General features: G+C 39.7%; 2 protein-coding genes across 2 annotated transcripts; both read left to right on the forward strand.

Annotated features, from left to right (window-relative positions):
• LOC133652942 (oocyte zinc finger protein XlCOF6.1-like) lies at positions 1 to 8,518 on the forward strand. Its single transcript, XM_062051900.1, has 2 exons — positions 1 to 515; positions 6,472 to 8,518. The coding sequence occupies exons 1-2, from the start codon at positions 344 to 346 to the stop codon at positions 7,575 to 7,577; spliced, it is 1,278 nt and encodes a 425-aa protein (XP_061907884.1). The 5' UTR covers positions 1 to 343; the 3' UTR covers positions 7,578 to 8,518.
• A 4,706-nt stretch (positions 8,519 to 13,224) lies between these two features.
• LOC133652945 (sorting nexin-21-like) lies at positions 13,225 to 23,058 on the forward strand. Its single transcript, XM_062051902.1, is given in 7 exon segments — positions 13,225 to 13,474; positions 16,604 to 16,905; positions 16,967 to 17,148; positions 17,209 to 17,350; positions 17,412 to 17,577; positions 21,235 to 21,354; positions 21,356 to 23,058. Coding segments are annotated over 6 exon segments (1,221 nt in total). The 5' UTR covers positions 13,225 to 13,474; positions 16,604 to 16,616; the 3' UTR covers positions 21,678 to 23,058.
• The last annotated feature ends 1,889 nt before the right edge of the window (positions 23,059 to 24,947 follow it).

The raw sequence follows: 24,947 nt of genomic DNA on the forward strand, positions 1-24,947 counted from the left end.
TTATGTTCAGTTTCTAATACATTTGAATTGTAATCAATAAGTTCTTGTTTTAACAATACACACCTTTCAATAAACACTTCAACCTTCAGCTAGTGGCATCAAACTTATTGATTAGCACGTAAATAATCAATTTGTATTTCTCTAACAGATAGGGTCGAGGTTTTGTTTTGGGTTTTTTCCCTCAGCGGTAGCATGACGTCATGCGTGTCGGTTGTTCTGCCGTAAAGACTCGGCGGAAGACGCAAAAAGCGGAAGTCCGCCCCGCGTCGAGACGGTCACGAGACAAAGGCGCGAAGGCGACGACGACGACGAAAGGTGACCGAGTTGCACAAAAACGTCCAAAATGTTGAAATATTTGGTCCAGCAGCGACTAATGGCGGCGGCCGACGACATATTCGCGCTCTTCGAAAGAACCATGGCGTCGTACGAGGAGGAACTTTGTCGAACGAGGGAGGAGAAGGAGCGACATCGACAACAACTGGAAGATGTTTACCTGAGGAGGCTCCACGTCGCAGGTCAGATGACGTCATCCAGTTAGCTAGCGCACTACTTTTAACGCACACTTCTCACGCACCTGGTGACAATGCTACAAAATAAAAGCTTATTATTGTGACGACGCTAAACTTCATTTTGAGCAATCCTGCTACAAACTCTGGTCTGGACTCTTCAAACTTGCTCAAAGTTTCATTTACTAATCAAATAATAGAACTAAGGCGCACTTAAAATCCTTAAAATTGTCTCAAAAAGTCGACAGTGCGCCTTATAACCCGGTGCACCTAATGTACGGAATAACCCCGGTCGTGCTTACCGACCTCGAAGCTATTTTATTTTGGTACGTAGTGTAGTGATAAGTGTGACCAGTAGATGGCAGTCACACATACGAGATATGTGTAGACTGCAATATGATGGCAGTCACACAAGAGATACATGTGGTCTGCAATATGATGGCAGTCACACATAAGAGATACGTGTGGACTGCAATATGATGGCAGTCACACATAAGAGATACGTGTGGACTGCAATATGATGGCAGTCACACATAAAATATACGTGTGGACTGCAATATGACGGCAGTCACACATAAGAGATACGTGTGGACTGCAATATGATGGCAGTCACACATAAGAGATACGTGTGGACTGCAATAAGATGGCAGTCACACATAAGAGATACGTGTAGACTGCCATATGATGGCAGTCACACACAAGAGATACGTGTAGACTGCAATATGATGGCAGTCACACATAAGATATACGTGTAGACTGCAATATGATGGCAGTCACACATAAGAGATACGTGTGGACTGCAATATGATGGCAGTCACACATAAGAGATATGTGTAGACTGCAATATGATGGCAGTCACACAAGAGATACGTGTGAACTGCCATATGATGGCAGTCACACATAAGAGATACGTGTAGACTGCAATATGATGGCAGTCACACATAGGAGATACGTGTAGACTGCAACAGGATGGCAGTCACACATAAGAGATACATGTAGACTGCAATATGATGGCAGTCACACATAAGAGATACGTGTGGACTGCAATATGATGGCAGTCACACATAAGAGATACGTGTAGACTGCAATATGATGGCAGTCACACATAAGAGATACGTGTAGACTGCAATATGATGGCAGTCACACATAAGAGATACGTGTGGACTTCAATATGATGGCAGTCACACATAAGAGATATGTGTAGACTGCAATATGATGGCAGTCACACATAAGAGATACGTGTGGACTGCAATATGATGGCAGTCACACATAAGAGATACGTGTAGACTGCAATATGATGGCAGTCACACATAAGAGATATGTGTAGACTGCAATATGATGGCAGTCACACATAAGAGATACGTGTGGACTGCAATATGATGGCAGTCACACATAAGAGATACGTGTAGACTGCAATATGATGGCAGTCACACATAAGAGATACGTGTAGACTGCAATATGATGGCAGTCACACATAAGAGATACGTGTGGACTTCAATATGATGGCAGTCACACATAAGAGATATGTGTAGACTGCAATATGATGGCAGTCACACATAAGAGATACGTGTGGACTGCAATATGATGGCAGTCACACATAAGAGATACGTGTAGACTGCAATATGATGGCAGTCACACATAAGAGATATGTGTAGACTGCAATATGATGGCAGTCACACATAAGAGATACGTGTGGACTGCAATATGATGGCAGTCATACAAGAGATACGTGTAGACTGCAATATGATGGCAGTCACACATAAGAGATACGTGTAGACTGCAATATGATGGCAGTCACACATAAGAGATACGTGTAGACTGCAATGTGATGGCAGTCACACATAAGAGATACGTGTGGACTGCAATATGATGGCAGTCACACATAAGAGATACGTGTGGACTGCCATATGATGGCAGTCACACATAAGAGATACGTGTAGACTGCAATATGATGGCAGTCACACATAAGAGATACGTGTAGACTGCAATGTGATGGCAGTCACACATAAGAGATACGTGTGGACTGCAATATGATGGCAGTCACACATAAGAGATACGTGTGGACTGCAATATGATGGCAGTCATACAAGAGATACGTGTAGACTGCAATATGATGGCAGTCACACATAAGAGATACGTGTAGACTGCAATATGATGGCAGTCACACATAAGAGATACGTGTAGACTGCAATGTGATGGCAGTCACACATAAGAGATACGTGTGGACTGCAATATGATGGCAGTCACACATAAGAGATACGTGTGGACTGCAATATGACGGCAGTCACACATAAGAGATACGTGTAGACTGCAATATGATGGCAGTCACGCATAAGAGATACGTGTGGACTGCCATATGATGGCAGTCACACATAAGAGATACGTGTGGACTGGAATATGATGGCAGTCACGCATAAGAGATACGTGTGGACTGCAATATGATGGCAGTCACACATAAGAGATACGTGTGGACTGCAATATGATGGCAGTCACACATAAGAGATATGTGTAGACTGCAATATGATGGTAGTCACACATAAGAGATACGTGTGGACTGCAATATGATGGCAGTCACACATAAGAGATACGTGTGGACTGCAATATGATGGCAGTCACACATAAGAGATACGTGTGAGCTACCATATGATGGCAGTCACACATAAGAGATACGTGTAGTCTGCAATATGATGGCAGTCACACATAAGAGATACGTGTAGACTGCAATATGATGGCAGTCACACATAAGAGATACGTGTAGACTGCAATATGATGGCAGTCACACATAAGAGATACGTGTAGACTGCAATATGATGGCAGTCACGCATAAGAGATACGTGTGGACTGCAATATGATGGCAGTCACGCATAAGAGATACGTGTGGACTGCAATATGATGGCAGTCACACATAAGAGATATGTGTAGACTGCAATATGATGGCAGTCACACATAAGAGATACGTGTGGACTGCAATATGATGGCAGTCACACATAAGAGATACGTGTGAGCTACCATATGATGGCAGTCACACATAAGAGATACGTGTAGACTGCAATATGATGGCAGTCACACATAAGAGATACGTGTAGACTGCAATATGATGGCAGTCACACATAAGAGATACGTGTAGACTGCAATATGATGGCAGTCACACATAAGAGATATGTGTAGACTGCAATATGATGGCAGTCACACATAAGAGATGCGTGTGGACTGCAATATGATGGCAGTCACACATAAGAGATACGTGTGAGCTACCATATGATGGCAGTCACACATAAGAGATACGTGTAGACTGCAATATGATGGCAGTCACACATAAGAGATACGTGTAGACTGCAATATGATGGCAGTCACACATAAGATAAATTTGCGTGCGTCCACCTTTGTAGTCTGTTGCCATTTCTAATATAAAGTAGTGTAAAGTTCTTACTTATATCTGTCAGTAAACTCGCCATGAAAGCACTAAAACATACCGGTATAGTGAGTTTACATTATTCACCCAAGGAACTTTAGTTATCAGAGAGTTCCGGTGGGACGGTTTTTCACGGGACACATTTCGGGCGTTGTTGTTGTTGCACTAGTGAGCCACGGATGAGGAGATGCTGCTCCGTTATTGACTGAAGTAAAGTCTGAATGTCATTAAAACAGTTAGCGCCATCTTTTGACACTTCTTCCACTCCCATCCTTGCACGCTACACCGCTACAACAAAGATGACGGGCGAGAAGACGCTGTCCAAGTGGAGGCACGTAAATAAGACCCGCCCACAAAACGGTGCATCCTGATGCGACTGTCAGAAAGCGACAGTCCACAGTTTCCAAAAACAATTTGAAATGTGGACTCGTCAGACCACAGAACACTTTTCCACTTTGCATCAGTCCATCTTAGATGAGCTCGGGCCCAGCCAAGCGTTTCTGGGTGTTGTTGATAAATGGCTTTTTTGCTTTGCATAGTAAAGTTTTAACTTGCACTCACAGATGTAGCGACCAACATCATCTATGCCACATTTTGAGCAAAGAACCACCATCACATGTTATGTAGACCACAAGGAAGTCTTTTACATTTAGAAAAAAAATCATAATAAGACTCCTTAAATGCGCCCTATAATCTGGTGCGCCTTATATATGAAAATAGACCTGACTAGACCTGCTCATCGGCAGTGCGCCTTATAATCCAGTGCGCCCTATGGTCCGGAAAATACGGTACTAATTATATTGATTAAAGATTTGTCTGAGAATCAACAATTTGCTGTATTGTTGTTACGATTCGATTATATCTCAAGTTAAGCTGACCAAATCGCTATCATTGGCTAACAAAACATGAAGCTAATGTGTTAAGCCAGTTCTCCTCAAATATGGGGTTGGCCCCCTGGGGGGCCAGAGAAGATGCTTTATCCGTATCATGCTTCAAAAAGCTGTGCATTACAAAACATGCTCATTGTAGCCATTGTGTAAATGGTAAATAAAAAGAGAATACAACAAATCCTTTTCAACTTATATTCAATTGAATAGACTGCAAAGACAAGATATTTCATGTTCACACTGAGAAACTTTTGCAAATAATCATGAACTTACAATTTAATGGCAGCAACACATTGCAAAAAAGGCATTTTTACCAGTGTGTTACATGGCCTTTCCTTTTAACAACACTCAGTAAAGGTTTGGGAACTGAGGAGACACATTTTTGAAGTGGAATTCTTTCCCATTCTTGCTTGATGTACAGCTTAAGTTGTTCAACAGTCTCCCTTCTCATATTTTAGCCTTCACACATTGTCATGTCTGGACTACAGGCAGGCCAGTCTAGTACCCGCACTCTTTTACTATGAAGCCACGCTGTTGTAACACGTGGCTTGGCATTGTCTTGCTAAAATAAGCAGGGGCGTCCATGATAACAACATATGTTGCTCCAAAAGCTGTATGTACCTTTCAGCATTAATGGTGCCTTCACAGATGTGTAAGTTACCCATGCCTTGGCCACTAATACACCCCCATACCATCACACATGCTGCCTTTTACACTTTCACCCTAGAACAATCCGGATGGTTCTTTTCCTCTTTGGTCCGGAGGACACCACGTCCACAGTTTCCAAAAACAATTTGAAATGTGGACTCGTCAGGCCACAGAACACTTTTCCACTTTGCATCAGTCCATCTTAGATGAGCTCGGGCCCAGCGAAGCGTTTCTGGGTGTTGTTGATAAATGGCTTTGGCTTTGCGTAGTAGAGTTTTAACTTGCACTTACAGATGTAGCGACCAACTGTAGTTACTGACAGTGGTTTTCTGAAGTGTTCCCGAGCCCATGTGGGGATATCCTTTACACACTGATGTGGCTTTTTGATGCAGTACCGCCTGAGGGATCCAAGGTGTGTAATATCATGGCTTACGTGCAGTGATTTCTCCAGATTCTCTGAACCTTTTGATGATATTACGGAGCGTAGATGGTGAAATCCCTAAATTCCTTGGTTGAGAAATGTTGTTCTTAAACAATTTGCTCAGGCATTTGTTGACAAAGTGGTGACCCTCGCCCCCGTCCTTGTTTGGGAACGACTGAGCATTTCATGGAAGCTGCTTTTATACCCAATCATGGCACCCACCTGTTCCCAATTAGCCCGTTCACCTGTGGGATGTTCCAAATAAGTCTGTGATGAGCATTCCTTTAACTTTGTCACTCTTTTTTGCCACTTGTGCCAGCTTTTTTGAAACGTGTCGCATGCATCAAATTCCAAATGAGCTAATATTTGCCCAAAATAACAAAGTTTGAACGTTAAATATCTTGTCTTTGCAGTCTATTCAATTGAATATAAGTCGAAAAGGATTTGTTGTATTCTCTTTTTATTTACCATTTACACAACCTGACAACTTCACTGCTTTCGAGGTTTTGTATGTCAGCTGGTAAAAAATTCCACAGCATATTCATAATATTTGACATGTGTGAGCTCAAGTTTGTTTCTGTTGTTTGTGTCCGGCAGAACTCGAAGAACGTCCCCCTCAGCTGCAGGGGGGCCACTCCACTTTGCAGCGGGAGGAGGATCCACAGCCCCCCCACATCAAAGAGGAGGAGCAGGAACACCGTATCAATTTGGCAGGAGAGCGTCTTCTGGGGCCGGAGGAGGCGGATCTGACTGTTGTGTCCGTGAAGACCGAAGACGAGCCACAAGACGACAACTTCCCAGTTTCACTCTCGGACAGCGAGGCGGAAGACAAGGACGGCGCCCGAGAACCTTTGAGCAAGGACACGGGCGGCGAAGGCGATACGGGAACTCAAACCGGCGACAAACACTCGGAATGCTCGGAGCAGGAGGCGGGAAAGGAGCGTTTCACATGCCCGGTTTGTGCCAGAAGCTACTCTTTTAGGAGCGCTTTCACGCAACACATGCGCACGCACACCGGCGAAAAACCTTTTATCTGTTCAGTCTGCGGCGACACGTTTGCGCAGAAGTGCAATTTGACGAGGCACGCCAGAACGCACACGGGGGAAAAACCCTTCAGTTGTTCGGTATGCGGCAAGGAGTACGCAGACAGGCCGATTTTGGCGTCGCACATGAGAACGCACACAGGCGAGAAACCCTTTATTTGCTCAGTCTGTGGCGATACGTTTGCTCAGAGGTGCAACTTGACCCGGCACATGAGGACGCACACCGGAGACAAGCCCTTCCGCTGTTCAGTTTGTGGCGCCACATTCGCACAAAAGGTCTCGTTAAACGTCCACACGCTGACGCACACGGGAGAAAAAGACTTCGGCTGCTCCGTCTGCGGTAAAAGATTCTCCCGGAAAGACTACGTGATCCTGCACATGAGAACGCACACGGGCGAGAAACCCTTCGGCTGCCCAATGTGCGGGAAGAGGTTCTCCCGCAAGATGTTCATGGTGTCGCACATGAAAACGCACACCGGGGAGAAACCTTTCAGTTGCTCGGTTTGCGACAAGAGATTCGCTCGGAAGGTGTTCATGGTGGAGCACATGAAAACGCACACGGGGGAAAAACCTTTTTGTTGCCCAGTCTGCGGGAAGAGCTGTTCTCAAAAGGGTAACCTGGCCCGACACATGAGGACACACACAGGAGAAAACTCCTAGAGTTGTTAATGTGTGTGGTAAGAGCTATTACCAATACCACAATTAATGCGGGTATTTAGTTCACCCTCGATAATTGCAAGACAAAAAAAATAATAAAAATCATAATTAGTGCTGGTGAAAAGACTGATTGATGGCAGTAGCTGCATGAAAGGTTTCATGTGTCGTGGGTTTTATCCAGCATGTTTCAGTTCAACTTTACAGTTGGTTGAAGTTAATGTCGATACATCACATACATCATTTCTCTTTACAATGTGTCCAAAAAGGAGTAGGAAGAAGCAGAGCTTATCTAATCCTTCCCTTTTCCCCACTTCCAAGCAATTACTAACATATGTCCACTTCCTGTTCACAATGCACATCAATGCATTCAATTTGTTGTGATTCACATCATGAGATGAATGATATCTTATTTGTTATAAGTTCATGACTTTTATCATAATTCTTCTTCCTTTTGTGCGCAGTAAAAACTAGTTTGAGCAGTACAACAACAGCAAAAGGAAAGGAAAAAAGGAACAAGGGTTCCTCCAGTCTGTCCTTGAATGTCGCACACCTGCAGACGCACCAAGGAGACGGATCCAGTTGGATGTGAGCATACTTTTAGCACACCGTGCTAAAGTGTACCCAAAGTAGCACAAATGTCCGTGTCCTCCATTTGACCCCTGAAATTCAGAAGGAAAGTTTTGTGCTATTCAAAATGTCTTTGTAAAATCGGTGTGCCTTAACTTTTGTGTCGTATTTACTCTTTAATCATGTATGAATAAAGGCACAATGTCAACATTTAAACTTTTACAAAACAACTGTAAATGTATTTGCAAATATAAGTCCAATACTTGGAAACATGTCTGTTTGTTCGTGTACTGTATTAATATATTGTCCGTGTCAATATTAAAGACCGTCTTTATCCAGGTTGTGTTTATACTGCTTTATTTGAGGAAGAATTAAAAACAGAATATTATTTATGTTTTTGTTCAATTGTTTTTTCCAGGATGTTGGAAGTTTTACTGGCTTTTTTTATTTTTTTTTAATTTGGTGTAAGTGTGTATATTTTCTATTCTGCATTTGTAAATATGCATTTTCCTTGTAGATATAAATTCTCTAACAATGAAAATGAACATGATTTTATATCAATATTCGTATTCACGCAAGCCTTAGTCCCTCTTTCACTCAACGCTCACTGCAGCCACCTTCTTCCTGTTACACGCTGCTGTCCAATAGGAGGAGAGAACAATATCACGTGGTTTATTGTGGCGCATTTTGATTCGCTCAGAGTTTTACTGCGTCAAGTGAAGCCAACTGAGAGGAAAATGTATCATTTTTATAACCTTTGCAACCTCATGATACTATTGGCTAAGTTTTATATTCATAAATGTAAGTTTGTCAATACCCGACCTGTTTTTTTTGTGCCTTTAAAAAATAATTAGAACTCTATGTTAAAACACTCTCTACCTCTAACAAGGAAAAAGCTGTGAAAACAATGATGCTGTGTTCCAAATTTTAATTATTTACTGAAATTGTGTGAGCCAATGGCTATGCACTTTGTTATATATATATATATATATATATATATATATATATATATATATATATATATATATATATATATATATATATATATATATATAATACTCAGTCGGCGGAATTTAACGGTTAATTTGTTAATTTTATTGTAAATTTTGCACTTTGTTTGTTTTATATATATATATATATATATATATCCCTATGTCTAGCATTAAAAGATTACAGTTGGTACAAAATGCGGCTGCTAGACTTTTGACAAAAACAAGAAAGTTTGATCATATTACGCCTATACTGGCTCACTTGCACTGGCTTCCTGTGCACCTAAGATGCGACTTTAAGGTTTTACTACTTACGTATAAAATACTACACGGTCAAGCTCCTGCCTATCTTGACGATTGTATTGTACCATATGTCCCGGCAAGAAATCTGCGTTCAAAGAACTCCGGCTTATTAGTGATTCCCAGAGCCCAAAAAAAGTCTGCGGGCTATAGAGCGTTTTCTATTCGGGCTCCAATACTATGGAATGCCCTCCCGGTAAAAGTTAGAGATGCTACCTCAGTAGAAGCATTTAAGTCTCATCTTAAAACTCATTTGTATACTCTAGCCTTTAAATAGACTCCCTTTTTAGACCAGTTGATCTGCCGTTTCTTTTCTTTTCTTTTCTACTCTGCTCCGGGGTGGACCGCTAGCCTGTCCATCAGATGGGGACATCTCTACGCTGCTGACCCGTCTCCACTCGGGATGGTTCCCGCTGGCCCCACCATGGACTGGACTTTCGCTGATGTGTTGGACTTTCACAATATTATGTCAGACCCACTCGACACCGAGGATGTCGTTGTGGCTTGTACAGCCCTTTGAGACACTTGTGATTTAGGGCTATATAAATAAACATTGATTGATTGATTGATTGATATATATATATATATATATATATATATATATATATATATATATATATGTATATATATATAAAACAAACATATATATATATATATATATATATATATATATATATATATATATATATATATATATAAAACAAACATATATATATATATATATATATATATATATATATATATATATATATATATATATATATATATATATATATATATATATATATATATATATATATATAAAACAAACAAAGTGCAAAATTTACAATAAAATTAACAAATTAACCGTTAAATTCCGCCGACTGAGTATTTTACCATAAAATCAACTTTGGTACTGTTCTTTTTCCAAATACAGTAAGACACTAAAACATTTAAAAAACTAACCTATTGTTTCTCAATTCCATTCCATTTATTCAATTTTTTTATATGCTGTAAAAAACATATATATATATATATATATATATATATATATATATATATATATATATATATATATATATATATATATATATATATATATATATATATATATATATATATATATATATATATATATATGCTGTAAAAAACATATATATATGTATATATATATATATATATATATATATATATATATATATATATATATATATATATATATATATATATATATATATATATATATATATATATATATGTTTTTTACAGCATATAAAAAAATTGAATAAATGGAATGGAATTGAGAAACAATAGGTTAGTTTTTTAAATGTTTTAGTGTCTTACTGTATTTTGGAAAAAAAACAGTACCAAAGTTGATTTTACGGTAAAATACTCAGTCGGCGGAATTTAACGGTTAATTTGTTAATTTTATTGTAAATTTTGCACTTTGTTTGTTTTATATATATATATATATATATATATATATATATATATATATATATATATATATATATATATATATATATATATATATATATATATATATATATATGTTTGACATATTAGTCAAATGTGTTGACTTGGGAGATGAAAAACAAACTACTGATTCTACTGCACTGCAGCACCACCTGGTGGCCATGTCATGTAAACTCTGAAGCGGATGTGGGAATGTCAAAAATGTGTAATAGTTTTGAAAAAAGCAGCACAAAAAGATGTTTTATCAATCAATCAATCAATGTTTATTTATATAGCCCTAAGTTACAAGTGTCTCAAAGGGCTGCACAAGCCACAACCACATCCTCGGTACAGAGCCCACATAAGGGCAAGGAAAAACTCACCCCAGTGGGACGTCGATGTGAATGACTATGAGAAACCTTGGAGAGGACCGCATACTTGGGTAACCCTCCCTCCGCCCACACCCTCTAGGGGAGACCGAAAGCAATGGTCTCTTTAAATGTTTTTTTAGGTAAGGCTTAGCATGAGTTTGGAATTCACTCTCTAAATATGGTTTATGTAAGACGAAATGTGAAATAAGTAGTCAAATGTGTTGACTTGGGAGATGAAAAACAAACACTACTGATTCTACAGCACGCTTTCCCTGACCACCTGAGGGTACCACAGACTGTGGATGCTTTTAAAAAAGGCTTAAAAACCCTTATTTTTAAAAAAGCCTTTTTTTTTTTTTTTTAGATATATGTGTGCTAGTTCTAGCTATTAGGCTGTTGTAGTTGTTGTTGTTTTTTTTACTATTTATTTTACTTGTTGGGGGCAGCTATTTGTGGTTCTAGCATTGTTGTTTTTGTTTTTTGTTTTTTAAATGCACTGTAGCACTTTGAGTTTGTCTGCTCAATGTAAAGTGCTTTCACAAATAAAATATATTATTATTATTATTATTATCATCATTATTAAGTACAGAATGTCAAATATGTGTAATAATTTTGAAAAAAGCAGCACAAAAAGATGTTTTAAATGTTTTTTTTTAGGTAAGGCTTAGCATGAGTTTGAAATTCACTCTGTAAATATGGTTTATTTAAGACTAAATGTGAAATAATTTGTCAAATGTGTTGACTTGGGAGATGAAAAACAAACACTACTGATTCTACAGCACGCTTTCCCTGACCACCTGAGGGTACCACAGACTGTGGATGCTTTTAAAAAAGGCTTAAAAACCCTTTTTTTTTTTTTTTTTAAACTTCTTTTTTTTTTAGATATATGTGTGCTAGTTCTAGCTATTAGGCTGTTGTAGTTGTTGTTGTTTTTTTTACTATTTATTTTACTTGTTGGGGGCAGCTATTTGTGGTTCTAGCATTGTTGTTTTTGTTTTTTGTTTTTTAAATGCACTGTAGCACTTTGAGTTTGTCTGCTCAATGTAAAGTGCTTTCACAAATAAAATATATTATTATTATTATTATTATTATCATCATTATTAAGTAAAGAATGTCAAACATGTGTAATAATTTTGAAAAAAGCAACACAAAAAGATGTTTTAAATATTTTTTTTAGGTAAGGCTTAGCGTGAGTTTGGAATTCACTCTCCAAATATGGTTTATTTAAGACTAAATGTGAAATAATTAGTCAAATGTGTTGACTTGGGAGATGAAAAACAAACACTGCTGATTCTACTGCACGCTCTCCCTGACCACCTGAGGGCGCCACGGACTGTGGATGCTTTTAAAAAAGGCTTAAAAACCCTTTTTTTTTTTAAGTCTTTTTTTATATAGATATGTGTGCTAGTTGTAGCTATTAGGCTGTTCTATTTTTTTTTTTCTATTTTTTTTTTTTAACTATTTATTTTACTTGTTGGGGGCAGCTATTTGTGGTTCTAGCGTTGTTGTTTTGTTTTTATTTTTTTGTTTTTTTAAATGCACTGTAGCACTTTGAGGTTGTTTGCTCAATGTAAAGTGCTTTTACAAATAAAATCTATTACTATTATTATTAAGTACAAAATGTCAAAAATGTGTAATAATTTTTTTTTTAAAAGCAGCACAAAAAGATGTTTTAAATGTTTTTTTAGGTAAGGCTTAGCGTGAGTTTGGAATTCACTCTCCAAATATGGTTTATGTAAGACGAAGTGTGAAATAATTAGTCAATTGTGTTGACTTGGGAGATGAAAAACAAACACTACTGATTCTACTGCACTGCAGCACCACCTGGTGGCCATGTAATGTAAACGCTGAAGCGGATGTGGGTGAAATCACGTGACGTCAGTGTGAGCGTTGGTTGGTCAATTTTGGAGAGTCTTCTTTTTCAACAATAAATAACTACAAAAAAACTGTTCTTGGTCATTTATCACCCTCAGGGATACTTACGTGACCATTTAGCAAAAATAATATTGATATAGTACTTTTGAAAAAATACGTGTCATTCTCAAACGTTGTGCGGGAACCCGCGAGGCGCGTTCACGTCTCAGGCGAGAGGAGCGTATTTCGGAAGACTTTCAGGATTCGGGATCAGGTCAGGACGTCCAGGCTCGGAAACAAGTTCGGTACCGGAAGGTCCAAAAACGTGAAAATAGCGAGCAAATATGGAGAAGAAGTGGCGGGCGAATTGAACCTCCACCCCGGGGTGAGTAACTCTTATAGCCCGGGGAAGCCGACACTAAAGCTAAGTGTCAACAAACTTGTTAGCTTGTGTTGCTAACTGTTGCTAACGCAGCCTTGGCGCGGCTGAGCTCCAAAGTTCAGCGTGAGAGAGTGACACATGTTATGTTGGGGTGACAACGAAGCAGTTTGTTCACTTTACATGTCCGAATATTTCACATTATGTCGTCAAATGTTGCTGTCACGGAGCTAGTTAGCATGACGTTGTGATGCCTTCACGGACGCACGGAAAACGCAAGTTTCCCCTCATTTTGCCGGAAGTTCAATCCAAACAGTGTCACAATATGACGTCATGACACATGTATTAAATGGGAGGTCTTGTTTTTATTTATTTTATTCTGTTTAAGTCGTGACTCACAAATCATAATGAGCACGAGAATCGTGAAAGCGTGATACGATCGATATTTTTTATTTTTATTTTCACATATCTTGGGAGGTCTTTGTAGGCCGACAGACTGGAATGTGTATTGTTATATTATATTTTAACAAACAACTGTGTCCAATAAAAGGGAATACCGTATTTTTCGGACTATAAGTCACAGTTTTTTTTCATAGTTTGGCCGGGGGTGCGACTTATACTCAGGAGCGACTTATGTGTGAAATGATTAACACATTAGCGTAAAATATCAAATAATATTATTTATCTCATTCACGTAAGAGACTAGACGTATAAGATTTCATGGGATTTAGCGATTGTTTGGTAAACGTAGGGATGATACTCGAAACCGGTTTTCCCGGTTGTTCGATAAGAAAATAACCGAGTCCTCGGACTCGAATCCCTTTTTGAGAACCGGTACCCGTTATCGAGACCACTATAGTAAATGATAAGAGTTGATTCTTTATTCGAATCCCGTCCCGACCAGAAATGCTCCGTGTGACATCACAATAAATCAGTCACGTAGCTCAGTCATTAGGCGCAGATAGCGAAAGCAGGAAAACAATGGACGGGAAAAAGCGCTCCAAGGTGTAATAAAGTTCAAAACAAAAGGTATAATCCATCGAATAACTTTACTGAGAGATTTGAGCAGGGTACAAACTCATGAAGAACACTTTTACGACCCACCGGAAACATAGCAACCAGGCTAGCAACCGCAGCACATACATATATATACAACACATCTCCCTTTTTGAACTTTTGTTTTTCATACTGTATATGTGTTGTCTGTCTAATTATAAATAATGCAGACGAGGCGTGTTGGCTGAGTTCTTGACGTTTACTTTCACGGGGGACGACATGCAACAACACTTTTCGGGGCTACCGCACATGCTCGTCACTCCCGTTGCATGCTGGGTAGTGTAGTTGTTGTATTCCCTAGCTCATAACATCTTTCCCCCTATAAAGAAATAATGTTAACTCAATAAAGTGTATTTCTTTTTTTAGCTTTAACTTTTCATTTTTTTAGCATTGTAACCACATTTGCAAACAACTTTTCTCTTCATAGAATTTTCTTTCTTTCTTTAAAGTGCAAAAATGTCAAAGCATCATAACAAACAGTTATGTCAAATAGCAGCAGAATTGCACTTTTTGGAGAGCTGTATTATTTCCAGTTTTGTGCCCAAGGGACTGATTTTATTTGTTCATTATTTGTACTATACTCTGTTTGAGAAGTACCGGTTCCCCCTTGTTTTTTTTAACAGGCATGACCGCACGTCGTCACGTGGTGACATTGCTGGTTTTACGAGCAGAGGAGCATGTTCGGCAGCGCACGCACACAGAGTACTTACAAGCAGACACAGTGTGTAGACAGAAAAGGGAGAATGGACGCATTTTGGTGTAAAAAGTAAAGATAAAGGTGAAGTTATAACACTGGAACACCCTCAGGAAGAGCTGCTTTAACACATGGCTAGCTAGTTAGCAGCTAACATCCATCCACAGTGTTTTAGCCACTTCTAAATCACTAATCCTGGCCTCTATGGCGACAAATAAAGTAATTTTCTTACAAGTATCATTATCAGTGGAGGAGGAGGAATAGCTAAACATGCTTCACTACACACCGTAGGAGGATACAATAGCTCACCGCCGTCACAATGTAAACAAATGCCATGGGTGGATCTACACCTGACATCCACTGTAATGATACCAAGTACAAGAGCGTATCTAGTTGATACTACTATGATTACATCAATATTTCTTATCGTCACAAAATATTTTTTCTTTTTTATGTTAAATTCATATTATGTTTATAAAGTCAGTAAATACGTCCCTGGACACATGAGGACTTTGAATATGACCATTGTATGATCCTGTAACTACTTGGTATCGGATCCATACCTAAATGTGTGGTATCATCCAAAACTAATGTCAAGTATCAAAGAAGAGAAGAATAAGTGATTATTACATTTGAACAGAAGTGTAGATAGAACATGTTAAAACAGAAAGTAAGCAGATATGAACAGTACATGAACAAGTAGATTAATAATCAATTTTTACAGTTTGTCCCTCATAATGTGTACAAAATAATAGGTGTATAAATGACACAATATGTTACTGCATAGACTAATTAGGAGTCTTTGTTTGTTTACTTACTACTAAAAGACAAGTTGTCTATTTTATTTAAGGACTAAATTAATGACAATAATAAACATATGTTTCATGTACACTAAAATAAAGACAATCTTGGCACTCAGCATCAAGGGTTGGAATTGGGGGTTAAATCACCAAAAATGATTCCCGGGCGTGGCCACCGCTGCTGCCCACTGCTCCCCTCACCTCCCAGGAGGTGATCAAGGGTGATGGGTCAAATGTAGAGAATAATTTCGCCACACCTAGTGTGTGTGTGTGTGTGTGTGACAATCATTGCTACTTATTATTATAATGACATTTGTTGTGGTCCCCTTTATTTAGAAAATAAAGCAAAGTCTGTGTAGTTAGTCCGCCATGATTATCAAGCCAAACACCGCTAGTGCGCACGCGCCTGACTTGGTGTTGCCTAAAACGCATTAATAAGTGACGTTTTTTTTCTGTAATTAAAAAGAAAATAGCGAGTGAGTGAGTGAGTGAGTGAGTGAGTGAGTGAGTGAGTGAGTGAGTGAGTGTGTATTCACAAACCTCCTCATGGAAGATGGCTAACTTTTCCCCTCTGCATGCCCTCAGGCCTGGCGGTGCCATGGCGTCCCGGTTGCTGGACCGCTTGAAGCGCTCGCTCTTTAAAGGCGATCAGGGGGCGGGGCCTGAGCAGGAAGCTGCGGGCGCAGCGGCAGAGCGGGGGTGGAGCGAGGACCGCTGGGAGGCGGAGCTCGAAGAGGAGGACGAGTGCGTGACGGAGCGACTCGGCGGCACGCTGTCCTTCGGCAGCCGTGGCGAGGCGGAGGATGAGGCGGAGGGGGAGGGGTCGGGGCTGGACAGCGACTCGGACTTCCTGGGCGAATCCATAGAGGAGGGGCTTAGCAGTACAGGTGAGAGGGCGCCACCTGTAACGGCGTACGTATTTATTGATTGAGCTCATCGTTATTTTAGACGCCAGTCCTGTCGGCCCCTCCCCCTCCGGCCCGCTGACTCGGCAGCTGCAGGACGGCTGGCGGAGCCTGCGTGGGCTGGGCGGAGGAAGCCCCGCCCACAAGATGCATCGCCAGGCGGACAGTTTGTCGTTTGAGGTGACGGACGCCAGCGTGGTGCAGGACGGCGCCTCCAAGTACGTGGTGAGTTGGGAGGCGGGAGGAAGGTCGTTGGGCTTTTTCACTGCTGCGCTCTCCCGCCAGCTCTACACCGTCCACGTGGTCCAGTCCGGCGGCAGCGACAAGACCCCGGCCGTCATCACTCGCCGCTATTCCGACTTCCGCCGGCTGCACGCCACCCTGCGCCGTCGCCACGGGGACCAGATGGAGCGCGTGGTCTTCCCGCGTAAGCCAGCGTCTTCTGTCACGCGGGCAATGCCGTGGTCACTTCCTGTTTGCCCCCGCAGGTAAGAAGATGCGCAAGAACTTCACGGCCGAGACCATCGCCAAGCGCAGCCGCGCCTTCGAACAGTACCTGTCTCACCTGTGCGCCCTCTCTGGCCTTGGGGGGGCGCTGTGCGTGCGGCAGTTCTTCTACCTGGCCGACCTGCAGACTGGACAGCTGCTCATCAGGTGACAAAGTTAGTTTGATGACGTAATATGATGTCCACTTGAAGGCCGATCTGGAAAGTAGGAATCTCGAGCGCTACGGTTAAGATGTCAGGTTCAAACACCAAACTATCTATTACACAAGACAAGAAGCAAGGAATCAGGCAGAGACAGAGTTAAATTTTGCTCATGAGGCGAAACGTATTGAGCTGCACACTCGGTTACAGTTCCAACCTACGCTCTAAGGTACAGCCCCCGCGCTCCTCTATTTATTTGGGAGTTCCCTAGTTAAGGAGGGGTAATGCAAGCAGCCCCAGTAGACACAATACGTGATTATTCAGAATGGAAATGTGCTGACACTCGGGATTTCGCCCTGTCTCTGCTTTGTCTGCGTTGAGGTACTCGATGTCTGTCCTTGGCCGTCAGCAGGCAGGGTCTGGACACAAACTGCCGCTGCGAGGCAACTTGCAGTGGAAGATAAAAAGTTGTGGTGCCTTTGCACAGATAGAACAGTACAACTTCAGCACAATTGATAATAACTATAGCAACGGCCTTTCAGCATGAGAGTTGTGTGATAACTTATACATAATTATTCTAACAGACACCTTCTTCTACAAGCAGGAAGTTAGTTTGATGACGTAGAGAAAGTAATTATATGATGTCCACTTGAAGGCAGATCTGGAAAGTAGGAATCTAGAGCGCTAGGGTTGAACCCACTTAAATGGCTCCCGTTTTTTTTGACAACCAACTCTTATTATTCCTAAAAAGTGCCCACTTAAAAATTGACATTGACATAAAATATTAGCTTTTATTAATTTATCAATAATAATAATATATATATTTTTTTTTTAATATGAAACATTTTTTTTAAATTATTGTTAACTTTATTATGATCACTAATCAGCGTGAAACAACAAAACTAATGTCCAGTTACGCAACATTAAAAAGTGCACACAGTGACTTCCTTTCAAGTACGTTTTAAAAGCAGCATCAATGTGCGATGGCGTAAAGAAGGCACAATAATGGCGTAAAGAAGGCACAATAATGGCGTAAAGAAGGCACAATAATGGCGTAAAGAAGGCACAATAATGGTGTAAAGAAGGCACAATAATGGCGTAAAGAAGACAATAATTGCGTAAAGAAGGCACAATAATTGCATAAAGAAGGCACAATAATGGCGTAAAGAAGGCACAATAATGGCGTAAAGAAGGCACAATAATGGCGTAAAGAAGGCACAATAATGGCGTAAAGAAGGCACAATAATGGCGTAAAGAAGGCACAATAATTGCATAAAGAAGGCACAATAATGGCGTAAAGAAGGCACAATAATGGCATAAAGAAGGCACAATAATGGCGTAAAGAAGGCACAATAATGGCGTAAAGAAGGCACAATAATGGCGTAAAGAAGGCACAATAATGGCGTAAAGAAGACACAATAATTGCGTAAAGAAGGCACAATAATGCCGTAAAGAAGGCACAATAATGGCGTAAGAAGGCACAATAATGGCGTAAAGAAGGCACAATAATGGCATAAAGAAGGCACAATAATGGCGTAAAGAAGGCTCAATAATGGCGTAAAGAAGGCTCAATAATGGCGTAAAGAAGGCACAATAATTGCATAAAGAAGGCACAATAATGGCGTAAAGAAGGCACAATAATGGCATAAAGAAGGCACAATAATGGCGTAAAGAAGGCACAATAATGGCGTAAAGAAGGCACAATAATGGCGTAAAGAAGGCACAATAATGGCGTAAAGAAGGCACAATAATGGCGTAAAGAAGACACAATAATTGCGTAAAGAAGGCACAATAATGGCGTAAAGAAGACACAATAATTGCGTAAAGAAGGCACAATAATGCCATAAAGAAGGCACAATAATGGCGTAAAGAAGGCACAATAATGGCGTAAAGAAGGCACAATAATGGTGTAAAGAAGGCACAATAATGGTGTAAAGAAGACACAATAATTGCGTAAAGAAGGCACAATAATGGCGTAAAGAAGACACAATAATTGCGTAAAGAAGGCACAATAATGGCGTAAAGAAGGCACAATAATGGCGTAAAGAAGGCACAATAATGGCGTAAAGAAGGCACAATAATGGCGTAAAGAAGGCACAATAATGGCGTAAAGAAGGCACAATAATGGCGTAAAGAAGGCACAATAATGGCGTAAAGAAGGCACAATAATGGCATAAAGAAGGCACAATAATGGCGTAAAGAAGGCACAATAATGGTGTAAAGGCACAATAATGGCGTAAAGAAGGCACAATAATGGCGTAAGAAGGCACAATAATGGTGTAAAGAAGGCACAATAACAAACGCAGAATGAATCAAAGGTGTCATTCTACACATAGAGTGTACTAGAGTGATAAAAGAGTTCATCAATAATCAATATATCATTGTGCAGCTTTTTAAACATCACAACATGCTTTCTTTTTGAGGAATTTAAATTTTGTGTATTATTTGTTTTCATTGCTGCTATTTTAACTGTTTTTTTTTTAAATACATAAACAATTTGGTTTTTTTTTAGCAATTTGCCTTTTTAAATGGACAACATTTTAATAATCATTTAAATGTTTGTAACAATTGAATGAGCAGCACAGTTACAGTATTAGTGTTGTTCCTATACCAATAGTTTGGTACCGGTACCAAAATGTATTTCCATACTTTTCTAAATAAAGGGGACCACAAAACATGTCATTAGTGTCTTTATTGTAACATCAAATCTTAGGGGACATGAAACATATGTTTATTATTGTCATTTAGTCCGAATCCATGGGTGGATCTACACCTGACATCCACTGTAATGATACCAAGTACAAGATCGTATCTTGTCGATACTACTATGATTACATCGATATTTTTTATCGTCACAAAATCTTTTTAAAAAATCATATTACGTTTATAAAGTCAGTAAATACGTCCCTGGACACATGAGGACTTTGAATATGACCAATGTATGATCCTGTAACTACTTGGTATCAGATCGATACCTAAATGTGTGGTATCATCCAAAACTAATGTCAAGTATCAAAGAAGAGAAGAATAAGTGATTATTACATTTGAACAGAAGTGTAGATAGAACATGTTAAAACAGAAAATAAGCAGATATTAACAGTAAATGAACAAGTGGATTAATAATCAATTTTTACAGTTTGTCCCTCATAATGTGTACAAAATAATAGGTGTATAAGTGACACAATATGTTACTGCATAGACTAATTAGGAGTCTTTGTTTGTTTACTTACTACTAAAAGACAAGTTGTTTAGTATGTTCACTATTTTATTGAAGGACTAAATGACAATAATAAACATATGTTTCATGTACACTAACATTTTTTGTCCAAATAAAGACAATAATGACATTTTGTTGTTGTTTATTTTGAAAAGTATCAAAATACAGAGTTACAATATCATTCACAGACAGTCCCATTATAAAGTGTTTTCAGGGCAATGTATTAGTACAGATATAATGTATCTGTGGCGGGCCACCTAAGTTCATATACGGCGAGCGCTGCTTCTAGGGGCGTGGCCATAAAGGGGTTCCAGCTTAGTATGGTTTCTGGTGGAAACAGGAAGTAAGATGACGTCACGCGCTGGGGAGTCAGTGATGATGCAATAACTCCTAGCAGATGTTCTAGAACACTCGGAATGTTTCTGATTGGACATGTCTCGTGTCCAGGGTGGGGCGGTACCAGGACGCCCTGGGTCCGCTGCTCAACGCCAAGAGGCTTCAGGACAAACTGGGCGGGGCCATCCCCTGCGATCCCGATTGTCCGGCCCCCGCCTCCCCCGGGCTCCTCCCACTGGCTGTTCACACTGGTGGGACTCGCCTGTTGCTTCCAGGAAGTGGACCAGCAGGAGGAGGCCCGGGACCACGTGGACCGCGCCCTGCGGCTCCTGGCCCCCGCCGGCGAGACGCCGGGTCCGGACAGGCCACACCCACTCCTGCTGCCGCTCCTACGGGCCGCCGTGCGCCTGTCCTGGCAGACGGGGAGGGACAAGCGGCGGTGGGAGGAGCTTCTGCGGGCGCTGGAGGAGCAGTGGGCGGGGCTTGGCGATCAGCCAAGCATCAAGGAGTTTCTGGTCAAATGTGACCTGCAGGAAGACCAGGAGGAGGTCTAGTCGCGCACGTGCACGCCCGTGCACGCACGTGCATGCACGTGCACGCCCGTCACGCACGTGCACGCCCGTTAACAACAAACAGTAGGGCATTCCTTTTATTACAGGTTTTATTATGATTGCTAGATGTCATATTTCCTTTATTTTGAAGAAAAACGGGATATTTTCTATTGGATATTAAACGGATTGTAAATAAATATTAGTATCATAGTTCTTAGAAAATATGCGGGGAGGAAAATGTTATGTCTTTTCATAGAAGATATGCTTTTTATTGAGTCAAATACGTGTGTGTGTGTGTGTGTGTGTGTGTGTGTGTGTGTGTGTGTGTGTGTGTGTGTGTGTGTGCTGCTGCTGGTTGAAACTTGCTTGTAAGGTGGCAAGAGTGGATGTGGTTGCCATGGAGACCAGTGTGCGGGATGGAAATAGACTCTTGATTTAAGGGAACATGCGACCGTGATGATGTCATCGCGTCGCTTTTATAAAATCTGACTTTAGTTGAACGCCAGTCTACTTTGTTGCATTTTAAAGGGGAGCAGAAGTGGAAAGTGTTTATTTGGGCAGTTCTCTCTGGCGCCACACTGTGGTCACTTGGGTGTTGCCAGCTGCCATGTCCTGCTAGAGCAGGGGTCGGCAACCCAAAATGTTGAAAGAGCCATATTGGACCAAAAATACAAAAAAAAATCTGTCTGGAGCCGCAAAAAATTAAAAGCCATATTACATGTGTCATGAGATATAAATTTAATTAAGAGGACTTAAAGGAAACTAAATGAGCTCAAATATAGCTACAAATGAGGCATAATGATGCAATATGTACATATAGCTAGCCTAAATAGCATGTTAGCATCGATTAGCTTGCAGTCATGCAGTGACTAAATATGTCTGATTAGCACTCCACACAAGTCAATAACATCAACAAAACTCACCTTTGTGCACTCACGCACGACGTTAAAAGTGTGGTGGACAAAATGAGACAGAAAAAGTGGCATAAAACACGTCCTAGAAAGTCGGAGAAATGTATACATGTAAACAAACTATACGGTGAGTTCAAGGACCGCCAAAATAAGTAGGACAAAACGGCGCTCGCCAAATACTCGAATGAGTGAAGCATATTTAATATAAACAGTGTGATTTATAACAATTAGGGGGTTTGTGTCATGTTTGTCCTCCTACAGAAACCATACTAAAACAAAAAATACATTTTTTCCCCTCATCTTTTTCCATTCTTCATACATTTTTGAAAAATCTCCAGAGAGCCACTAGGGCGGCGCTAAAGAGCCGCATGCGGCTCTAGAGCCGCGGGTTGCCGACCCCCGTGCTAGAGCACAGGTGTCAAACTCAAGGTCCGGGGGGGTAGGGGGGTGCCAGTTCGTGGCCCGGAAGTAACGTGCACCAATAAAGCACTTCTAAAACTTTTGTTACTAAACGTAGTCGCTCTTTTTCAATGTTGACAGAAAAGTTGCATGAATTGTCTTTCCAAGGTGAGAACAATCGGAACATGCTAGCAGATGTTGTATAAACACGGGGGTGTCCAAAGGTGTATTGTTGTCAAATTGTAAACAAAACAAAAAAATAGCAAAAATGTGTAATGTAATGGGAAAAACTGTAAACATTGACAAACATCTTCGGAGGGTCGCGTACTGAAAAGTCAAAAGTATGCTAGGGCCAATTTCATTTTTGATTTAGTAAAAAAAAAAAAACACGCACACAAAAAGGACATTAATTATACTTTATTTATGAAGTGTATTTCTGGTCTTGTCACCCTCGTCCGGACAGTTGGCACCAGGTATCAAAATCTTTTTTTATTTTAGGTTTAAATGTCGGTAATATTTAAAAAAGAAAATCTAGCATTAACCGTTAGCATACTTACAAGATGCACCAAGTAAGGAAATCTATGATTCATAGGTTATAATTAGCTCAAATGTTACCTTTTTAATGTTGGCATACTTGCAAGTTGACACCAGGCATCAAAATATTTTTTTTATTTTAGGTTTAAACGTCGGTAATATTTAAAAAATAAAAATAAATCTGGCATTAATGGTTAGCATACTTACAATATGCACCAAGTAAGTACACTACCGTTCAAAAGTTTGGGGTCACATTGAAATGTCCTTATTTTTCAATGAAGATAACTTTAAACTAGTCTTAACTTGAAAGAAATACACTCTATACATTGCTAATGTGGTAAATGACTATTCTAGCTGCAAATGTCTGCTTTTTGGTGCAATATCTACATAGGTGTATCGAGGCCCATTTCCAGCAACTATCACTCCAGTGTTCTAATGGTACAATGTGTTTGCTCTCTGGCTCAGAAGGCTAATTGATGATTAGAAAACCCTTGTGCAATCATGTTCACACATCTGAAAACACTTTAGCTCGTTACATAAGCTAAAAAACTGACCTTCCTTTGAGCAGATTGAGTTTCTGGAGCATCACATTTGTGGGCTCAATTAAACGCTCAAAATGGCCAGAAAAAGAGAACTTTCATCTGAAACGCGACAGTCTATTCTTGTTCTTAGAAATGAAGGCTATTCCACTAAATTGTTTGGGTGACCCCAAACTTTTGAACGGTAGTGTAAATCTACGATTAAGAGGTCAAAATGAGCTAAAATGCTAGCAAAAATGTTACCATTTTAATGTTGGCATACTTGCAAGTTGGCACCAGGTATCAAAATATTTTGTATTTTAGGTTTAAACGTCAGAAATATATATATATATATATATATATATATATATATATATATATATATATATATATATATATATATATATATATATATATATATATATATATATATATATATATATATATATATATATATATATATATATAAAATAAAATCTGGCATATACCATAAGTTGACAAAAGGTCAAAATGAGCTAAAATGCTAGCAAAAATGTTACCATTTTAATGTTGGCATACTTGCAAGTTGGATCCAGGTATCAAAATATTTTGTATTTGAGGTTTAAACGTCAAAAAAAAAAAATATATATATATATATATATATATATATATATACATATATATATAAAATAAAATCTGGCATATACCATAAGTTGACACCAGGTATCAAAATCTTTTTTATTTTAGGTTTAAATGTCGGTAATATTTAAAAAAGAAAATCTGGCATAAACCGTTAACATACTTACAAGATGCACCAAGTAAGTAAATCTACGATTAAGAGGTCAAAATGAGCTAAAATGCTAGCAAAAATGTTACCATTTTAATGTTGGCATACTTGCAAGTTGGCACCAGGTATCAAAATATTTTGTATT

The sequence above is a fragment of the Entelurus aequoreus genome, linkage group LG07 (assembly GCF_033978785.1).
Source record: "Entelurus aequoreus isolate RoL-2023_Sb linkage group LG07, RoL_Eaeq_v1.1, whole genome shotgun sequence".
Classification (NCBI taxonomy): Eukaryota; Metazoa; Chordata; class Actinopteri; order Syngnathiformes; family Syngnathidae; genus Entelurus; species Entelurus aequoreus.